Source organism: Centroberyx affinis, unplaced genomic scaffold (genome assembly GCF_046629955.1).
Source record: "Centroberyx affinis isolate AG114_WGS23_722 - 3 ecotype Tasmania unplaced genomic scaffold, CSIRO-AGI_Caff_v1 ptg001641l_1, whole genome shotgun sequence".
NCBI classification, from domain to species: domain Eukaryota; kingdom Metazoa; phylum Chordata; class Actinopteri; order Beryciformes; family Berycidae; genus Centroberyx; species Centroberyx affinis.
In genome coordinates this window covers 37,386-56,424 of record NW_027280075.1, presented here as the reverse complement: position 1 = coordinate 56,424, position 19,039 = coordinate 37,386, and the positions used below count along the sequence as shown (strand labels likewise).

At 41.4% G+C, this 19,039-nt stretch overlaps 1 protein-coding gene across 1 annotated transcript; it reads left to right on the top strand.

Annotated features, from left to right (window-relative positions):
- Positions 1-1,308: 1,308 nt before the first annotated feature.
- Positions 1,309-3,060, top strand: LOC139651363 (E3 SUMO-protein ligase EGR2). Its single transcript, XM_071528254.1, has 2 exons — positions 1,309-1,465; positions 1,727-3,060. The coding sequence occupies exons 1-2, from the start codon at positions 1,309-1,311 to the stop codon at positions 3,058-3,060; spliced, it is 1,491 nt and encodes a 496-aa protein (XP_071384355.1).
- Positions 3,061-19,039: the final 15,979 nt, after the last annotated feature.

Below are 19,039 nucleotides of genomic sequence, written 5' to 3'. Positions count from 1 at the left end.
TTTTTTTTTTTTAAATTTCTATCACTATAATATTCCTAGGACATTATATCTAGTTTACAGTATAGCCTAGTTTTGCTGTGATATATGTATATCATCCCTCTAAAATATATAATAGAATTCACATAGTGTTTTGTCGTAACGGCTGTTAATTGAATGGGGAAAATGAACAAACTTTGAACAAATCTGTTGTTGCTGTGTGAAATGATGACATCAAAAGTCTTATCCTATATCACATTTGATCTAGATATGTTAAGTCTATTTACACAATAACTTCACTTACTACTTACTAAAGGTGTCAGATGGTCAGCTCTTCATCTCGAGTCGCCGCCAGTGTTGGGCTCGTTACTCGGAAAGTAATTCATTACTCGTTTTATTCATAATATCATCACTTCACTTATTACTCACTGGTAGCAGTTAATTGTAACATTACTCGTTACATTACTTTTCCATTACACCCCTATACGTTGCCGACTGCATCCCCTCTTACCTTCAAAAAACGGGATAACCCTCCTGTTAATGATCAGGATGATCAATCAGCGTTGATGTCAAATGTTCTTGTCATCATTTCCCTTCATAAAATCAAAGCAGTGCAAATATTTCCACCCGGAGAAAGTAAACTTTGCTGCCATTTGTCATCTAAGCCAGTTTAATGTGAGAGGACGACGTTTCTGACCAAAAACAATCGGGGGATGGTGATATGCAGTTTGGGATAATTCAACTTCAGTCTGATATTTGGAGGGATGGAGGACGGTCGATAACAATAATAGCGACTTCATTGTTTTGGATTTGGTAACTTCAATGTTATAACTGAAAGAGAAACGGTAATTCCTCACACTACTCGTTACAGTGAAAAGAAATACATTCACTGTAACGTGTTACCACCCAACACTGGTCGCCACTTGTTGCAACGTCAGACTCCATCTCTCTCCAATATGAGAGGGGGAGAGGAGGAGGAGAGAGGGGGGAGCCCGTCACATCCTCTTTCCATGTATGGGCATGAAGTTTACACGCAGCGGGGAATCCTCTCACTGGAGCTGATGAATGGGGAGGAGGGCCGAGGGAGCCGCCAAAGTGTATATAAGGAGAGAGAGGGGAAGTCGCTGATGTGAAATCCACAGCAGCAAATAACCGCGGAGCTGAGACGAAAAGGAATACCTAATTGCTTTTTACACCTTTTGACATAGACACACCACTTTGGATGATTTGTTGAAACCATCTGTGGGGTTGAAAGAACAGTTATTTGCGTCCGTTTGGCATCTTCCCCCTGTACCATTTCCCTGGGAGAGACGGACTTCTAAGTGCACCATTATGTTGAACAATATGGATTTGAATGCTAAAGATTCTTTCTACCCCCAGTTTGAGAATTGCAACAGTTCTTCCCTGGGAATGGAAAATAGCGTGCGGAAAGATAACCAGGAGGTGTATGTCGATGCAGAGCGGGGGGTACCTGCCCAGTTTGGCCACGGTGAGTTCGCATTATTGCAACACCGCACAAGCGATAAAATGTGCATGCATGGAAAGATGAAATTAAATGTGTCCAAATGTGGGTATTTCAGAAAGAGATTACACTTAACGAGCATATCAAGGCAGTTATTATCATGGCATTGCTGTGCCGATTAGGCGTGAATGTTTATGTAATGGTGCGTCTTTGCCCGTTTAAATTTGCACTGATTCTCTAAACGAAACACTTGTGATGACAAAGTTTTCTCTCTTTCTAATTCAACAGAGGGAACCCCTGTAACCCTCAAAACCGAAGCCTCCAACTCGGAATTTGCTTTTAACCCCTGCGAGTGCCCAAAAGACACCTACACCCCCTCCTCCCTCGCCTACTCCGGCAGTTTCTATGTTGAAGCATCTCAGGGGGCGCCGTGCAGCACCGAAACACTTCTCAACATGATCACAGAGATCGTTGGTATATCTACATTACCAATCTCAGAAGTGCAACAGAGCGGCAATGGCCGGGGAACTTATCCGTCGCCTGCGCCGATGGAAAGCAGCCACGGCAATTTTGGAGACCCCGGCGTCAAGAGGCAATCCTACACCTGCTCCGGACCCACTCCCCCCGGGTTTTCTCCTGACCAGACGTGCCCGAGGTACGCTGATGACCAGGCCGGGAGCCAGACTCAAGACCCCGCCTCTTCACAGCTGAGCTTCGGCTCCTCCCGAGCTCCAAACCAGAAGAAGGTTGAGCCAAAGTCGGAAGCTGCGTCTTTCCCTGTAGTGGTCAAGAACGAGTTTGAAAGCAGCTGCTACGAGTGGGGCACTTTCAATAAGTCTGACTGTTTGGAAACGGGCTTCCAGACAGAAACCTTCCCGATGTCAAGTGACTTCCCCCCTGACCAGCCAATGGATGTAAAGGAACTCTTGGACACATTCCCCCCAATTTGCCCCAACCCAGATATGGAGTTTAAAGTGGAGGGGGGTATAAAGCAGGAGCCGTGTTTCTCTGACACCTGTTCTCAGAGCTACTCCAGTCCTCTCTACACTAACTACCCGCCACCGCCGATGGGCCTCTCATCCAACCTGAAACCAGTCACATTCCCCGTTGAACTTCCACAACCGTCCAATCAGTGCGATTCCTTATACACATCACCAGCTTTACCGAGCACCATAGACTCCATCCTGTATTCTTCCTTGCTGCCAGACTCATTTGCCCAAAGTTACACCCGTGTGACGAAGCCCCCCCGGGCCAGAAAGAGCCCCGCCGCCTCTCACGGCCCAGCCAAAGAGAAACCCTTCACCTGCCCCATGGAGAGCTGCGACCGGCGCTTTTCCCGCTCGGACGAGCTGAACCGGCACATTCGCATCCACACGGGCCACAAACCCTTCCAGTGCCGCATCTGTTTGCGCAGTTTCAGCCGTAGCGATCACCTTACCACCCACACCAGGACTCACACTGGAGAGAAGCCGTTTTCCTGCGACGTCTGCGGCAAACGTTTCGCCCGCAGCGACGAGAGGAAACGACACGGACGCGTACACCTGAAACAGAAGGAGAAAATGGAAATAAAGCCACAGGTTGCCACCAGTGCATGGCCGTTCACTCTTCCCGAGGGAATCTGAAGAGTGATAACGCCCCAGAATACTATATGTGTCCACACAATATTAGGATCTTTCCGTCTTGGAAGATAAGCCAGCTGATTACAAGTTGATGTCTCAGTTGGTTTGACTGGCAAGTCCAAGCCTGACAACAAGAGGTTTTGCGAATGTTGCAAGATGCTGGAGGGGCAGAATGGAAAAAAGGGATCTGCTTCGGCCCTATTGCCTGCTGTTGATGCTGCTGACTCTATGCAATGATGCATAAGTTGTAAAAGTGGGTTAACAGCTCAGCATTGACTTGTTGCTGTTACTGTCAACACAGCCAAACCTCACTGCGCATTGCATGACTGCTGTTCAGCACCTCTTCATCTGGACAGCTCCAACCTCGATAAGAAAACCATCCGCGTTGTGAGCCTGGGATGGATTGCACTTAAACTTAAAGATTATTAATATTTCCACTTAAGATTCTTATTTTCTGCTTTTAGCATTTTTAGAGCAATGGTTTGGACAATGGTTCTTAAAATGCATGTTTATGTCAGTGTTTTTTTCTTTTAACGGATTATCGACCACTGTCAAGGTAGTCCTTCACTCCACAGTGAAGGTTTATGACATGAATGTAGGCTAACATATTTATGGCTTTGACCATAAAGCTGTCCATCTTTGCCCAGATTTAGTGTTTGTTTAACTTTTTATCATTTGGCTGTCGGTGTTTTTGTCATTGGTCTTTGTGTTGTGTTACAATTGTTTGAATTATTACAATTGTGAAAGATATATCATAAATGGGAAATAAATATATTTGTATTACTGTACTTCTTTGTATTTTTATAGCTAACTGTATATTTTACATTTACCACATTTGAGCTTCATTTTTAAAGTGAAATGCATTCTAAGTCATTCACAATGTTTTGGTTTTGGAGGGCTATTGTTTAGCAACACAATATTTTAAATGTTACAATTTGATATCAAAAACATTTTCGCACTTCATCCCATTGTTGATATGATAAGACTTATTTCCTTGAACTGCTGATCTAGATCTGAAAGGGACCAGAATGTACACTAGTTGTAGTATGGTTTTTCAATGATGCGATTTTACAGTATGTACAGAAGTATGTTTAATCAAGCTAGAAATAACTAGCAGATCATATAAACATTGCTTTTGAGTAATCAGGTAGCACACATTGCTGCGAGTTTCTGTGGACTTTACCTTGGAGATGAAAGAGTTTGGCTCGCAGTGTCATTTGCTGAAGATCATGCTGAAATGTTCACTTTAGCAAAAAACAATGGTGAGAGTTTGGTGGAATCATCACCAACAGTCAGGGTACTGCAAAAAAGTAATTTAACTCGCCTTAAGTTATATTAACTGTTCAAGTAAAGATTTTGTATATACACAATTTCTACAATACTTTAAATTAATATTGATGTTGTTATTTTTATGAAAAAAATTTATGAACAAAATAAACATTTTCTGGAAGCACAAGTGTCTTGTGCATGGTCTATAATTATCTGCATGACTATTCTCCCTTCCTTATTCTGACCATCTGTCTCATGCAACATTAAATCCTCCCATCAGAGCAGTCATATGGATGATGAGTGTGTGTGTGTGTGTGTGTGTATGTGTGTGTGTGTGTGTGTGTCTTCCCAAAATATACATTATAACAGGCCACCTGTGGCACCACATAGTGTAGCCCTAACATTAGACATCACAGTTCTATCCTGTGACTCACAAGGCTTTTGACTCAAACACATTAAAGTGAATACCCTATTACTCAGTGCTGTGATTCCGGAGCTCCTTGACTTCAAAGATCACTTTTCATGCGTTCTAAATGTAGAGATGAACACCATGTTAGACCAAATCCCTTCCAACAGGATATTTTCTTGCCATTTCAATGAGATGATATGATTTTTCTCAGTTCATTCATTCCTTTGTTCAATCAGTCATTCATTTTCACAATACAGGGATGGTAATTTCTTCTCAATTACTGAACAGCGTTATGGTCTATTATCAAATTCCTTTTCTCTCAGAGAATTGTGCCAATGAAGTCTTCTATTGGCAAAATTTCCTGTGCGTTCTTGTAAATGCAGTTAATGGCCACCGTGTCTCCTCCGCTGAATCCTTTCTGCTAAAATGATAAAGCACGTATCTGCACATTGTATAGGTCGATGACATTGTGATTTTTTTGTTTTCATCTTCAAGTGAGAGCCATTTATCTCAAAAATTGAGTTTGAGTGATTCCAGGTCAGTATATCAGGGACAGTCCCAAATGGCATAGCATTCCCATGCGAACTGGTAATATTCCCAATGCTGTGAGTGCTACAGCAGTAATGTTCAAGGGCAGCAAATGTGAGGCATTTACCTTTAGGGTGTAAGCTGTACGTATGAGAGAGAGAGCTACAGGTTTGAGAAGAAGACCACCACCCTCAAAGTGGGACTCCAGCATACTGTGTTGTCTGTGCATCTTTCTTGGATGCCAAGCTCTTGCAATCTGTCGATGCACAGTGGACAGGCAGACAGGCATGCAGTGGCAGGGACTCCGCGGTGGTACGTAGGACACCCATGTGCCCGTGACGCAGTTGGCTGGCAGAACACCACTTTGCTTGCCCACGGCAGTGCGTAAGTGCCTGCGTTGTCTGTAGCTGACAAACATACAGTACCAGTGTGAAAATGCGAGCTGCCACATGGAGCACTGTGAATAGTATGTACCCATCCTCTCCTGTCCATCACTCATCATCACTTACAATTGCACAGGGCCAAACAGATGAACATGCAGTCCCGTGTGCATGTTGTTTTAGTGGCAAACATTGTCCAGTGATGGATAGTTGAGGTTTTGAATTGCAGCGCTGTGCTGTCACAGTGACCATTATCCAGACACTTGAAGACTGAAGAGTCATTGAACTCTGGCCACTGATGGAATCTCTGCATTCGGCAGCTCAAATTCACATTTGCATACTGTAAATGGCTCTTGATATATCTATATGAGTACAGTTTCAACTTTAATCAGCTGTGTTGCCTTTATTGAATACCTTTACCATATCATAAAGCTTTTCTAAGCTTTGATACAGACAACAACAAACCATAGCTCAGTTCCTTTCCACTGAATGACATTTATGTTTGCAACTACCGTAGATATGCGTAATTGCTGAAGCCATTAAGTAATTGTGTTGGGAGGGCTCATGACCGCCACTGAACATCATGCTTTCTCAGAATATGGGTCTCTTCTGCTGTGAATGGTAGCCCATCAAGTCCATTAAATCCTTGCCAGTGCTTTACTAATGCAAACATGTTAACATTAGGACTGCTAGTTGGGGTTTTATCCAAGATAATGTTCCTGTGTGACTGAAGTATTCCATGTAACCAGGGAGAAAACCATAAACAAATGTGATTTCACTTCTTCATTGTCTCATCCAATTAATCGCTTGATGTAGTATTGCTTCTGGATAAGTCAATGGGACTATTTATCTGCTGTACCAAATGAGTACTTTGGCTCAGGATTAAATAAAAAATCCTTACAAATGACAGAGTGAAGGATTAGATGGGCGCAAATACTGAGGATCAGTGTCATTGCAGAATGATATGTTCTTGCATGTACGATACTTATAAGGACAAGCTATCTGTTCCCTCTGGTTGGCACACAGAAAGTTAGGTTATTTTGCATACTCTATTTTTATTTTCTTTTGCACTGTACCTAAGCAAATACTGACCTCCATTAGGTCTATATGATGTAGGCTGCTAATCGTGGCACGCCGCCCACCTCAGCATCAAGCCAACCCGCAATTGTGGTGCTGTTTAATGTCTGAAGCCTATCTTAAGTGGGACAAGTACAGCCCCAGTAGTCTCTGAAGAGCCTAACATCCCTTTAATCCATGCTTGAACTCCAAACAATTCCATCTCTACAACAATAATCCAATAATGACCTTCAAAATTTATGAAACTGAATTTATTTGCTTATATTAGGGATCAGAGGCTGTTTCAGTGGTTCAAGCTTCAGGTATCAGGTCACCTCAAGTACCTATTAATAATCACAGTCCTACTTGAGACGGTCCATATGGCCACACAGTCTCATTCACTTCTGGATTGATCTATTGTGGGGTAATCACCACATAATTTTATGCGCACCTTTAAAATGTGCACTGGGGCACGTCATGGTCCTTGGGGTGGGCTCAGTAATCAAGGTGCATAATCGCATGGCGGTAATGGCAATCAGGCTGAGCAGATTAATTCCTCGGATCATACATCAGCCCGTCGGTCCTGTATCTGATCACGAAGAAGGGTGTAGGTGTTCTGGAGAGTGCAGGTGATTAAGAAGAAGAGAACCATTGCAGCGAGAAGGAGCTCGTTATGCAAACATTTTAAAGTACCTAATTCTTTCCATTGTTCTGGCTCCCAAATTCTTCATTTGTATTGCTGATCAGGCGAAGCACTAGATTGAGAGGATAACTTTTCCCAGCTCCTTCATAAATTACAAGTCAACCCTGGGTCAAGGAGTCCTGTCTACCGTTTTCATCCTGTGCACAACATCTCTATGGTAACTAAGTCAAAGGACTTATATGCTGCACCTAAAGTGAATGGAGAGAGGTGAACATGCCCAAGCCAGCTGAATGACTTCATGGCAATTCAATTACTCTGCAGGAAAATTGACAGCTGCCCTTGGAGCAGCCCAGGTTTGGGCCCTTACAATATGGCTTCAGTACTGTGGTACAGCTGGCTATACTATGGCAACTTCCAGGAATCTGGGCAGTCAATGAAAATAAACTTTACAATCTATGCAAACAGCGTTGTAAGCCCCAGTCCCTTTGAAGCTGGTGGTTAGTCCATGAACTCAGGGCTCTTGGGGTATTTTGAAAGGTTTGTCAAGACATTTACAGTAAGATAGCAGCTTCCAAATCCTAATTCATATATTTACAAGACAGCTTGAACCCTTAGGGTTCTTTAAAGAAAAATAATTAAAACACCATGACAAGTTCTCAATCAAGACAACCCACTCATCTTCTTACAACAACACAGACTTAATTAGCTGCTCCCCCCCACCTTCCATAACAATGCCACTGACTTTGGTCCTGCCCAGTTGGGATGGCTATGGCAGCAGAGGGTATTGATGACAGGATGAAATGTTAACATTTAACCAGATCAGCCGGTGGCAGAGTAGCACAGCTTCCTCTAACAGTGAATGATCACTCAAATCTGTCATGATAGATGCTAGTGGCTGTGTACAAAAAAATCCCACCCATCCTCTCAGCACTTTGTTGCTCAAACAAAGCTGGGAAACCCTTTTAACAATGTCCAGCACGCCCGCTTTAACATGTCGGGAGGAATTCTACAGCCTCAGGCTCATATACACCTGAAATATACTGTGACATCAACCTCATGAGAGAGAAACATGATAGCTGAGAGCGCCCTGGATTGACAGTAATAACTCTGAAGCATGCAGAGTAGATTCCTCTTCACTGTTTGTGAACGAAATGTCTATCATGCTTTTACTTGTGCCAAATATCCTGATACATGCCATCACATTAGCATTCCGCCGTCTTGCAAAGTATCTATCTCCGCAAGAACCTGTTACTTTAGAGTAAAAAAACAATATGTAAAACTCACTCATCTATATAACATTGCCATATTCACACAATTGTAAATCCTCTTTCCATAAAATAAATTATCACCATGTGTCCAGCAGAGCTGTGAGTGATTACTTTAGTGCTTTGACATTTGCAACAGCAGTAATGAGGCATGTCTGTGACAGCTGTGTCACTACCAGCAGCCTATGTCTCGGCTGTTCAGTTCAACGCTGGGAAGGAGACATACTGTGGCCAAACACTGGCACTCTCTCCAGATAATGATGGCTCACCCGTGGAGAAGTAGAGAGAATATGTCGAAGTCTGAGGAATCTGTGCGCATGTGTGTTTTAGTGAGAGAGAGAGTGAAAGAGAGTGAGAGAGAGAGAGAGAGAGAGAGATTGAGAGAATATGCAATCGTGTATTAGTGTGTCACTGTTTATGTGTGTGTGAGTGTTTATACATGTGTGTGTGTGTGTGTGTGTGTGTGTTCATGTCTGTCATGGCCAAGATGGAGTTAGAGACTGGGAGAGGAGCCTAGGCTGGGACATAAAGACTAGTAATATAAAATGAGTGGGCTGAACATGCTCAGCTCATACACCGTACCCTCTGTTAAGCAGGGTGACGATTTGCATGCGCTTACCAACCTCAATGCCAGCAATGTATTCTGCATCTAAATTAACCATCAAAATCAAGCATCTCACTTCTGAGCTGCATGAAATGTATGCAAAATGTAGCTACTTCAGCATTAGCATGCTTTATCTACCAGAACAGTTGTTTTAATGCCTGCTGAATGTTGATAGATGTGAACTGGGGCCATTAGTAAAGAATAACACAGAGCACAGAGAGCCTGGTTATTTTCTGGACAGGTAGCTGAGTGATGTAAATGAAACAGTGAGAATCATTCAGCGGGTTAGTTTAGAAGGTGTCAGATCACTTAATTTTTCATGTGGTATATTTTTAATCATGTTTAATAAGTATGCTTATATATACAGTATAAGCTGTAGCCACTATTTTCTCGTATTTTCTGTTCTATTCTGTTCTGTTCTGTTCTATTCTATTGTAATGTCTTAAACACAGAAGAGGCTATCACAGATAAATCTGCATGATTGGGTGGTGAAGGAAAAAAAAATATGACAGAAAATGTTCAACCAGATCTTTGTGAAAATTGATAAATTGTTACTAAAGTTTGCAGTTGTAGCCCACCTCAGGACTGACAGGTCTATCAACCTCCTGTCCTCTTTAACCTTAATTCATCTTTATGGCTTTATGGTAATATATATAACATCATGTCATACAGTATGCTCTATGTTCTGTTAGCTTGCAACACCTGCAGTGTCTAAGTCGCTCAGTCGGAAATCCCTGTGAGGCTGCTGAGCGCAAAACTAAAAGAATGCCTCTCTTCTCTCAGTCAGCTCTGCTTGTACCTGCTGCTTTACCCCCCTCCGCTTAGCAGCATAGCAGAGCTGTAAGCATCACACAATCCCCTCCCCTCCTTTCTGTTTCCCCCTCAATAGTGCATAATGGCCCGTTCCGCCCCCCAGCGGCTTTAAGCTACTGATGGACCGTCACTTTCACCGGGGGAGTGCAAAGAGAGGGACGTCTCACCCTGTCTGAGTGTATAGGAGCCATGCTGGGGTCACACAAGGGCTTATATGCTACAGTATGTTTCCCAAGCCTAAAAGCCCAGGCCGTATCACACAGAAGCTGCCTCTGATCTCAAACCTGTAGAGTGTTGGAAACCTAAAGAGACTGATTTTGTTGCCCCGTGATTCTTGGTGCTTTAAATGGGGCTTTCATATGTATGAGTCAGATCAGCGCTATGCATTTGAAAATCAAAACACTTTCTCTCATTGCAGGCCCCAATTCCCTTGCCTTGTGTTGTAATCCAGTGATCGCCATGTGAATTGGTTTGTGGCTATGTAGTCAGTCACAATGTGAATCGGGTTGTGGTTTTTGTAATTGCTTTTGTTTCATCAGATTGTGTTTTAACATGGACAGGTGAAGCTGAAAATGTAGAAATGGAGCAGTGACATACACAAAGTTAATTCTTGCTTGAGGTAGATGCTGCCAAGTTTTGATTTAAATATGAAATGGTAGCTATATCAGACTAGAATAATGTAAAAAACAATATAAAGTGCTCTCTGTATAGACTACTTTCACACATCACTGATTCAGTCATTATGGCTTATGGTCATGTCTGGTTTAAATACATACTGTAGTTCCTTCTATGTCAAAGGAGCATAATAACCTAATTTTTGTATAGAGAGTCTCCTGTAAAGAGCTCTCAGAGGGAATAACGCTTATTCCAGCTTTGAAGAATTGGCAGCACAAATGCTTAGTTAGGCAACAGGAGAGAAAAAAAAAATCTGTGCTGTTATTGTTAGTCATCTGTGATCCTGTCAGTCAATTCTGTGGTGGCATAGGGTCTGCTTCCTGTTAACAAGATATGTTTACAGCATCAGCATTGGGCCCCCACCGTCTGTGTATTTGTGCATTTGTACTCCTTGACAGTTCTCTGGATTGATGCTCCCACATGTCCATTAACTATTAACTGATCAGGAACTGCCGTCTTTGGGGAGACAGATAGCGACAGGGTCCTGGCCCTCCACAGCACACCCAGGCTGAGGCAGGCCTTCCATTGTTATGGAGCCAAAATGGTGCCCAGTGGCAGGATGCTGTGTCTAACCATTAACTAGACGCTGGGCTCCGGGGCTTACTACTGAGGTGACAAATCACAGTGTTCCCTACAACTGAGGCTGGAGAAACATTAACCCCATCACCGCTGGGGCGCTTCCTATCGTCCCACAGACAAATGGAGAGAGGCTGATCCCTCCGTCACCATCCCTCCTCCTACTCAGCCGCTCGCTCCATTTGTATCTCTCTGTTTCTTCTGGCACCACTGACAGTGGCGTCTTGTGGAGGATAAAGAGATTGATATGACAAGAGGTAGATGTGCTGCTTCCTGCCTCTGGATGTGAAAAGATAATTTATGGACTCATCAGTCCAAAGCTTTGTGGGTTGTGATGACATTTTTTTTTTTGTAAATAAAGAGTAACCGCCAAAGAAATGACAATTAAGAACGGATGCTCCTGCGCTTCCTATTATTTATATAGCTCAATTGTGTATGTTAAAAGTTGAACAGTCACTAAAATGGTTGCACAACTAATATAATCAAGGACTTTACTGTATACAGCAAATTCCCTTCATCTGTGATGTGGTCTCCTATCTGTCTTGTACACAAGCATTTTATTGAGGCTAAATGTGTTGATGTTTCATTTCATACAGCCCATTCACCCTGCACTTGAATTCTGTGGGTCTCCCCAAGATTTAACACCATTTGAAATATTCTCTCCATTCTCCCATGAGACGTTAAAAGGGTGACAGATTCAGCTGTTGCCTCCATCATTAAATACTGTTCCCCTTCATAAAGTCAGCAGACCTCCATGATGGCTCTGTCCTGCGCCATAATGGCCGCTCATGGACCAAATGGACTGAAGAGCTTTCATGTCTTCTGAACAGCATACTCCTCTCATTATGGCTTATAGTAGCCTCACATCAAACAGCCTCATTATTTTCAACAAGGGAGGAAGCGCAAGTGTATGACGAGTGGGGGCTACAAAGTGACTACCAAGTTCAAATAAAACCTACACTTTGTGGTTATGCTATGCAAGCAAAATGCAGGCCACCTAGCCCGCTATAGGCAGACGGCAAAGGTTGTCTGCAGAGATTAAAGTATTTCTCCAGACGTGAAAGAGAGCTTTATGTCACCATTTTCACTGATATTTACATAAGATTTGCTGGAAATGATGTGGAAAATGGGACCTTTGTTGCTTTAACATGAGAATCCAGCATGATTTGCAACCACCTGCAGACATCTACAATGTGCATGCTGAGTTGGTGTACAGTACTGAATTAGAAATATACTGTGAGGGTGATGAGTAAGATTATTATATTGTATATACTGAATTTCATGGGCTAAATCTTAAGCTGAAAATACGCAAGATACCACACCAGCCAACATTCTAGTTTGCCAAAATTCAAGACAATATGTGCTGAATATACAGTGTAATAAATTGCTTTTTGCTATCTGATCATTGAAGTGGAGCAAAAATGTTTTGATATCACTATCTCATTAGCTCTCAGCAGAATTATGCCTATTTATAGTTTTTAAGTATTTAACACCATTTGCATAAAATGCCTCTATTTCTATCTTAATATTAGGTGACAACAATTTGACACGACAAGGTCAGAGGTTAAGCTAACACACAATGGCTGTTAGCTCTATTAACATGGAAATGAATGCAACAACTCAATAGCCTGTTGTCATACCTACAGTGAAAAGCCCAAATAAGTTGCAGTGAAAAATCACAAGGGCCATACTTGATAAGACATACTCGTGTTACTATGGCAACATCCATGGCTCAAGCTAAGAATGCAGAGATCTGGATAATCGTTGTCATTGTGATACATGGGGTTTGCTATAAGACCCATGTATTGCAAAATTGGGACAGTAATGTGGTTGCAGTTAGTAAGATCTTTCTTCATTCACATATCATTTTAATAAAGGCTGTATGTATACTGAGGATTGCCTATATACTGTACAACAAGGCTCTGCCCATCATTCTAGCTGAATGATGCTTAATGTATTCTGTGTATTCTTTGCTGTACTGATATGAGTTGTACTGCAGTAAATAAATACAAAATATGGTGGCAATTTACACAAATGATGGCATTAATGAATCACTTAAAAGCACTTGATTTTGTTGTTTGTCTGGCAAAAGGCATGTAACAGCATTTGTTGCATATCCTGCAGAAACAGTAGCCATTGGACCCTAAGATTGTGTTGTATAAAATGGTGAGCAATGTATTCATTTTTCTCAAGTGTAAGTGTAATTAGTAAGCATTTGCTGCCTCCCAAATGGTTCAAGGACCTTTACAACTTTATTGTGTAAGCCTGATTTTAGCACGCTTAGTTGTATATTGTATTGTAATTTATTAAATAAATCCAAGCATTCAATCCACCAAAAAACACTCATCTCCAGTTTTGCCATTTTACTGACAGCTGACATTGTCTAAAGCACATGGAGAATGTTTCATGGACTAAGCCACATATTTGAAATTTCCAGAAAATAGATTTGTATCAATGGGCAAATAAGATCTTAGTACTTTTCTGAGATAGAAAGATTTTTCAGGGCACTGATGATTTGAAGCGTCAAGTGTAATTACTAGTAGCAATGTTTGAAAAAAAAAAAGGCCAAAATGATTTTGAATCATTCTCAAATGTTTTATTACCAGTTGTTTGGCTTCCCAAAGTGTCTTTGCACATGCTTATATTCTTAGCAGGACTACTAAAGAGGAAAATAAACAGTACACGTAGTTACATTGTTATGCAGTGAATGTGATTATGGTTTTCAAGCCTTTCGCCTGCAGTTTGTCACATTTTATCCACTTAATGGGTTTAATTGGCACTTGAGGTGATATATTGATATAGGCTGCGCTCCCACAGGCTTGTGTGTTGTTCTGTTGTTTTACCCTGTGTTAACTTAACAGAGGGCAACAGCAAAGTGAAACAACAGCACACGTTGACAATCTATTTGAGTTACTGATGTAGCAAAAATGTCTCATCCTTCTTGGAAATCAGGCTGGCTGTCATTGTGCCCTTGTGCTTTCATCTGGTCTCTTATCAGTGAGTACATTGCTTTGTTAAAAGTCTCTTCTTCAAACAGCACAGAGGACACAAGGGCTAATACAGTCAAATCTTTTGTATATATTACACAGTACTCAAGTAAGTCATTTTTATGCATTACTTTAGTACCATGGCGCACTCATTCTAGAGATAAGAAAAGGATAACATTCACCCACCAAGATACAAATTCTACTGCACACACAATAACAGGGATTTTAAATATTATATTGAGAGTATTTGGGTCTGATGATTCACAAGTCATATTTCTCATGGTAAGTTGTATTATGTGCATCATTCCTTGCATATTACTGGTGCCCCCTGCTGTTCAAAGCTGCAGCTTCGTCCTCTCTCTGGTTTTGTTGACACATTGGTGTTGCTACATCACACAACTGTAGCTTAATGATGTGTTTAAGTATGGGATATTTTGTTTGACGTGACCTATTGAATTAAATTGATCTTAAGGTCACCCGAGCATGCTCATTTCTTTAAGATAATAACTGCCTTGGGGAGTAATTATGATGTACAAAAAAAACCTGTAGCTTTTCCTTTATGATGAATTTTATGCGTAATCACCATGGCTACTTCTGGATGTTTGTCTCTTACTTTTTGTGTCATATTCAGTAAAGACATCACTGTTCAGCGTCCTCAAAAACAAAAGAGTTTTGAAATGACATCAACATACTTAATGTTGAGGTTCAGACAGAATAATGAGAGAGTTTGCCTCTATCCTTTTATTCTCCTCCTCTCCTTTCACCCTTTTTACATCCTCACAGCCAAAATAAAATAAACTCTAGGCAAAACGACTTCATTGTGCAAAAATGTCAGACATGTGTTACGGTTGCTAAGCAAATAGTGGCTAATAATATCTACACGGAAGAGGTTTGCATGAGTGCAGCAAGCCAAAGCACAGCATGTCTCAGTCTCTACCAATCTAAAGACAATGAAGGTTCACCACACTGTAATTACCCCACAATGAATATGTCAGTCACTTCTCATAAATATGAATAAGGAGGGATGGATAAAGGTGTTCAATCTAAATTTGCCATGGGTTTTTGACGTGAGAACTAGAAACGGCTCAGCATCATATTCATCCTATCAAAATGTCCGGAGTTTTTAATCTTTTGTATGTCACTCTTTTCTTGTCATGTCTGGATGAAGTGCAGCATGTAGAGGGCGGAGATAAATGTAACAGGTTTGGGTTTTTACTTATTTAATTAAGGGTAGGGTGGGGTGTGTGTGTGTGTGTGTGTGTGGGGGGGGGGGGGATATTTTGTAGAAAAAAGGAAATGCAAATTTCAAAGATATATCAAACAATATAGCATTATGAAATGGAAACAGTCATCTGTGACCGCATTATAGCTGAATAGTACCACTCATGCTGCTACATACAGTATGTGTCACTTAGCAACCACTTTGTTTAGCTACTGCTCATGAGCTCCCGCAGCTTCTAACTTAAATAATACCCTCGACTAAAGGGCATCCTTTACTGTGGTTATGGGTACGATGGCATACTGAAGGTACAGAGAATACTGTCAGCACTAGGCCAACTCCTAATCACACAAAGTAGTATTTTATTGTTTTGGTTTTACACAACAGTTACAATTCAAGTGAACAGTATATAAAAGTTATTTTTGTGTACCTCCATAAGAAAATAAAACAAGAGAAAGCCTGAAAGATAGCTTACTAGCACCTTGTTTGCCACAAAAGAAAATAGCAACCAATTTTGATTTTAGCCATAAGAATTGTCTTTGACCAGTCAGATTGCTTGTGTCTGGCTAGTCACTGTATTTAGCAGCTATTGGATGAAAAGCTTTACAGTGATTTTAGAAGAGCTAAGAGGAGTTGCTAGGCACAACGCAAAGCAGTAAAACCATCCTAGCTGCTCTGAAATCACTGTAAAGCACTGTGTTGAGTGGATTATTACTTTTTTTAAATGGTGGTAACACACAATTGCAATAAAAAAGGGCTTACAAATGTTTAACACATCTTTAATGATCAATCAATGTAAATTAAATAATAATGATTAAATGTGCAATATTGCTCTCGAACAGTAGCTAGAGAACATTGTTGCTAAGCAATACACAAGTAGCGGTATAAGTGGTGATTTTAGTTTGTATTTAAATGAACTGTGATGTGGGCACAGGTGTACGTTTATCAGGTATTTTACAACAGACTCAGTAAATCAGAACTGAGGACTGGAAACAATCTGTTTCATAATTGAACTGATTGTGAGCAACTGAATCTGCACCTTATGCCTAGTTGCTGTATTTACAGTTTGCTGACAACCTATTTGGTTTATTGCATCAAAAAAAAGAACAACATGGATAGACTTACATCAGACCTACATTTCATTCTGCATCTTAACAGGATATTCAAAGTGACAATCTCTGACATTTTCATATGAAACATTAACCCCAAAAAAACGAATCAGATATTTTTTTACTTGAGCCAGATATCTTTCTTTCAGGCTTTCTCTATGTGTTTTCTAGCTGGCCAGTGAGAACTGGTTTGGTCAATAGGAGGCACTGACAGAAGAAATCAAAGAGAGAATCTATGTCTTCCTATTTGTAGACAGAGGATGGATGGTTGTCAAAATAGGTCTGTGTGTGTGTGTGTGTGAGAGAGAGAGAGAGAGAGAGAGAGAGAGAGAGAGAGAGAGAGAGAGAGAGAGAGAGAGAGAGAATTTGCCATTATCAGCTATTATAATATATTAAATATATGCCATACATGTCTTTGATGCCCATCTCTTCTATGAATTCCATAATAGTTGAATGGGAAAATGATCAGGGAGAATCATCCATCAAGGTTATTCATGTCAATGTTGACACTGGTGACACATGGTGACTGGAGGCTGGTTTGATAACTCAGACCCTTGTTGTTCTTTCGCTCTGACCATGTACTGCATACTTCCTCAGAATTATTTAGAGTTAAGTTAAATAACGGATTGTAACAAAGGCGCACTTCGTTGCCAATCCTTTGCACTATTTGTACATTATATTGTACACTTACTGACTTATTGAATAGCTTGCACAGCGTAATTTGCACAGTAACATTTGCACAGCATTAATAACTGCACACCAAGTCATGCTTTAAGTATTTTATTGGATATATTTTTATTAAACATTAAAGGTTGTTTGTGTGAGTTATTTTATCTTGTCCTGCTGGAGCAGTTAATCAGCATGGGCAAGGATTGAAACTCCACCTGAAGGAAACAAACAAATGTTCAGTACTTAACCTGACATGAAATAGATTTTCACTGTTTGGTTGAATGTTATGATTTAGTATGGGCAAGTGCAATATTTCTAAGTGCAATACTTCCTTAGTGCAATATATACACTTCTAAGTGCAATACTACATTGGTACAATGTAAAGGTTTTAATTGTTGGTTCATGCAATCACTTGCCTGTGCTGTCTTGTTTGTGTTCCAGGGTGTTCGGGCAAAAGAGTTCCCCGGGGTGTCCGAGTACCTATATATAATTCCAGGGGGGACCATGTGATGGGATAGCAGAGGGGTGTGTGTGGGTTTGAACTAAAATGTATATTGTTTATATGTTGCAGTATTTATTGTTTGAGAGCAACATCTATTTAACTGTATGTATTCGATAGATATGTAGAATGGTAGGTTAAAGGGGCAGTATATTGTATTGTTGAATGCTATTATTTAAGTGACCCCTATAGTTGGTAGCATCCAGGTTAATTACCTGAGGCAGAGTATAAAAGGCTGCCAGTGTTTATCTGACTCTGCTGTTGGTAGGACCCTGGAGAGCTGCTCACAGCCATGCCTCTCATTTTTGTCAACCAGTTTGTTGCTGTCTTATGTCATTTTTGTTTGTACCACCGCCTCTTTTGCTGTGAATCCAGCCACTAATCGGGTCAAGCCTAACAAGTGGTGTCAGAAGTTGGGGCCCGCACCACAGTAAAGAGGTGATGACAAGAGGTGCAATGAAGAATGGCGTGCAGGAGGAGCCAGAGGAGGGAGCAAGCTCATCAGCTGACCTAGGGGCCATGGCAGCGGGTAATCCAGGAGAGAAGCTGGAAGGACTCACAGATCTGGTCAAGTCTCTTGTCCGGTCTCAGGCAGCCAGAGACCAGCAGATGGAGAAAGATTCCTCTCGTCAGGAGCAGAGATGGAAGAGTATGCAGCACCAGTTTCAACAGCTCCAGTTGCAAGTCAACGGGATGAAAGAAGACTATGGACGTGAGCAGGATGGGGAGCAGTGCCAGGAAAGAACTGAAAATGAAGACCCAGACGAGGGAACCAGCCAGGGGAGTAATTTCAGACCCCAGAGGGAGCCACCTTTCCACAGAGAACCCAAGTTGCTCCCATTGTCTCCAGACGATGACATTGAACATTTTTTGACCACGTTCGAGAGAATTGCCCATGTATGCCGGTGGGCCAGAGATGAGTGGGCTGTCCGCCTTGTCCCCCTGCTGACAGGTAAAGCACGTAGTGCTTATGTTCTAATGAACATTGATGACTCTGAAGACTATGACAAAGTGAAAGAAGCAATTTTGGCAAAGTATGAAATAACAGCTGATACTTACTGCAGAAGGTTCCGGTCCCTGAAAAATGATCATGGAGAGACTCCACAGAGTTGTATGTACGCCTGAAAGACTTGTTCTCAAAATGGGTCAAACCAGAAAAATCAACTGTCAAAGACATCTCAGAAACGTTGATTCTAGTTTTTAAGGATGGTGCATCCAGACCTGGAGGTTTGGATCCGTGAACATGATTCCAAGAGGGCAGAGGAAGCGGCTTGCCTTGCA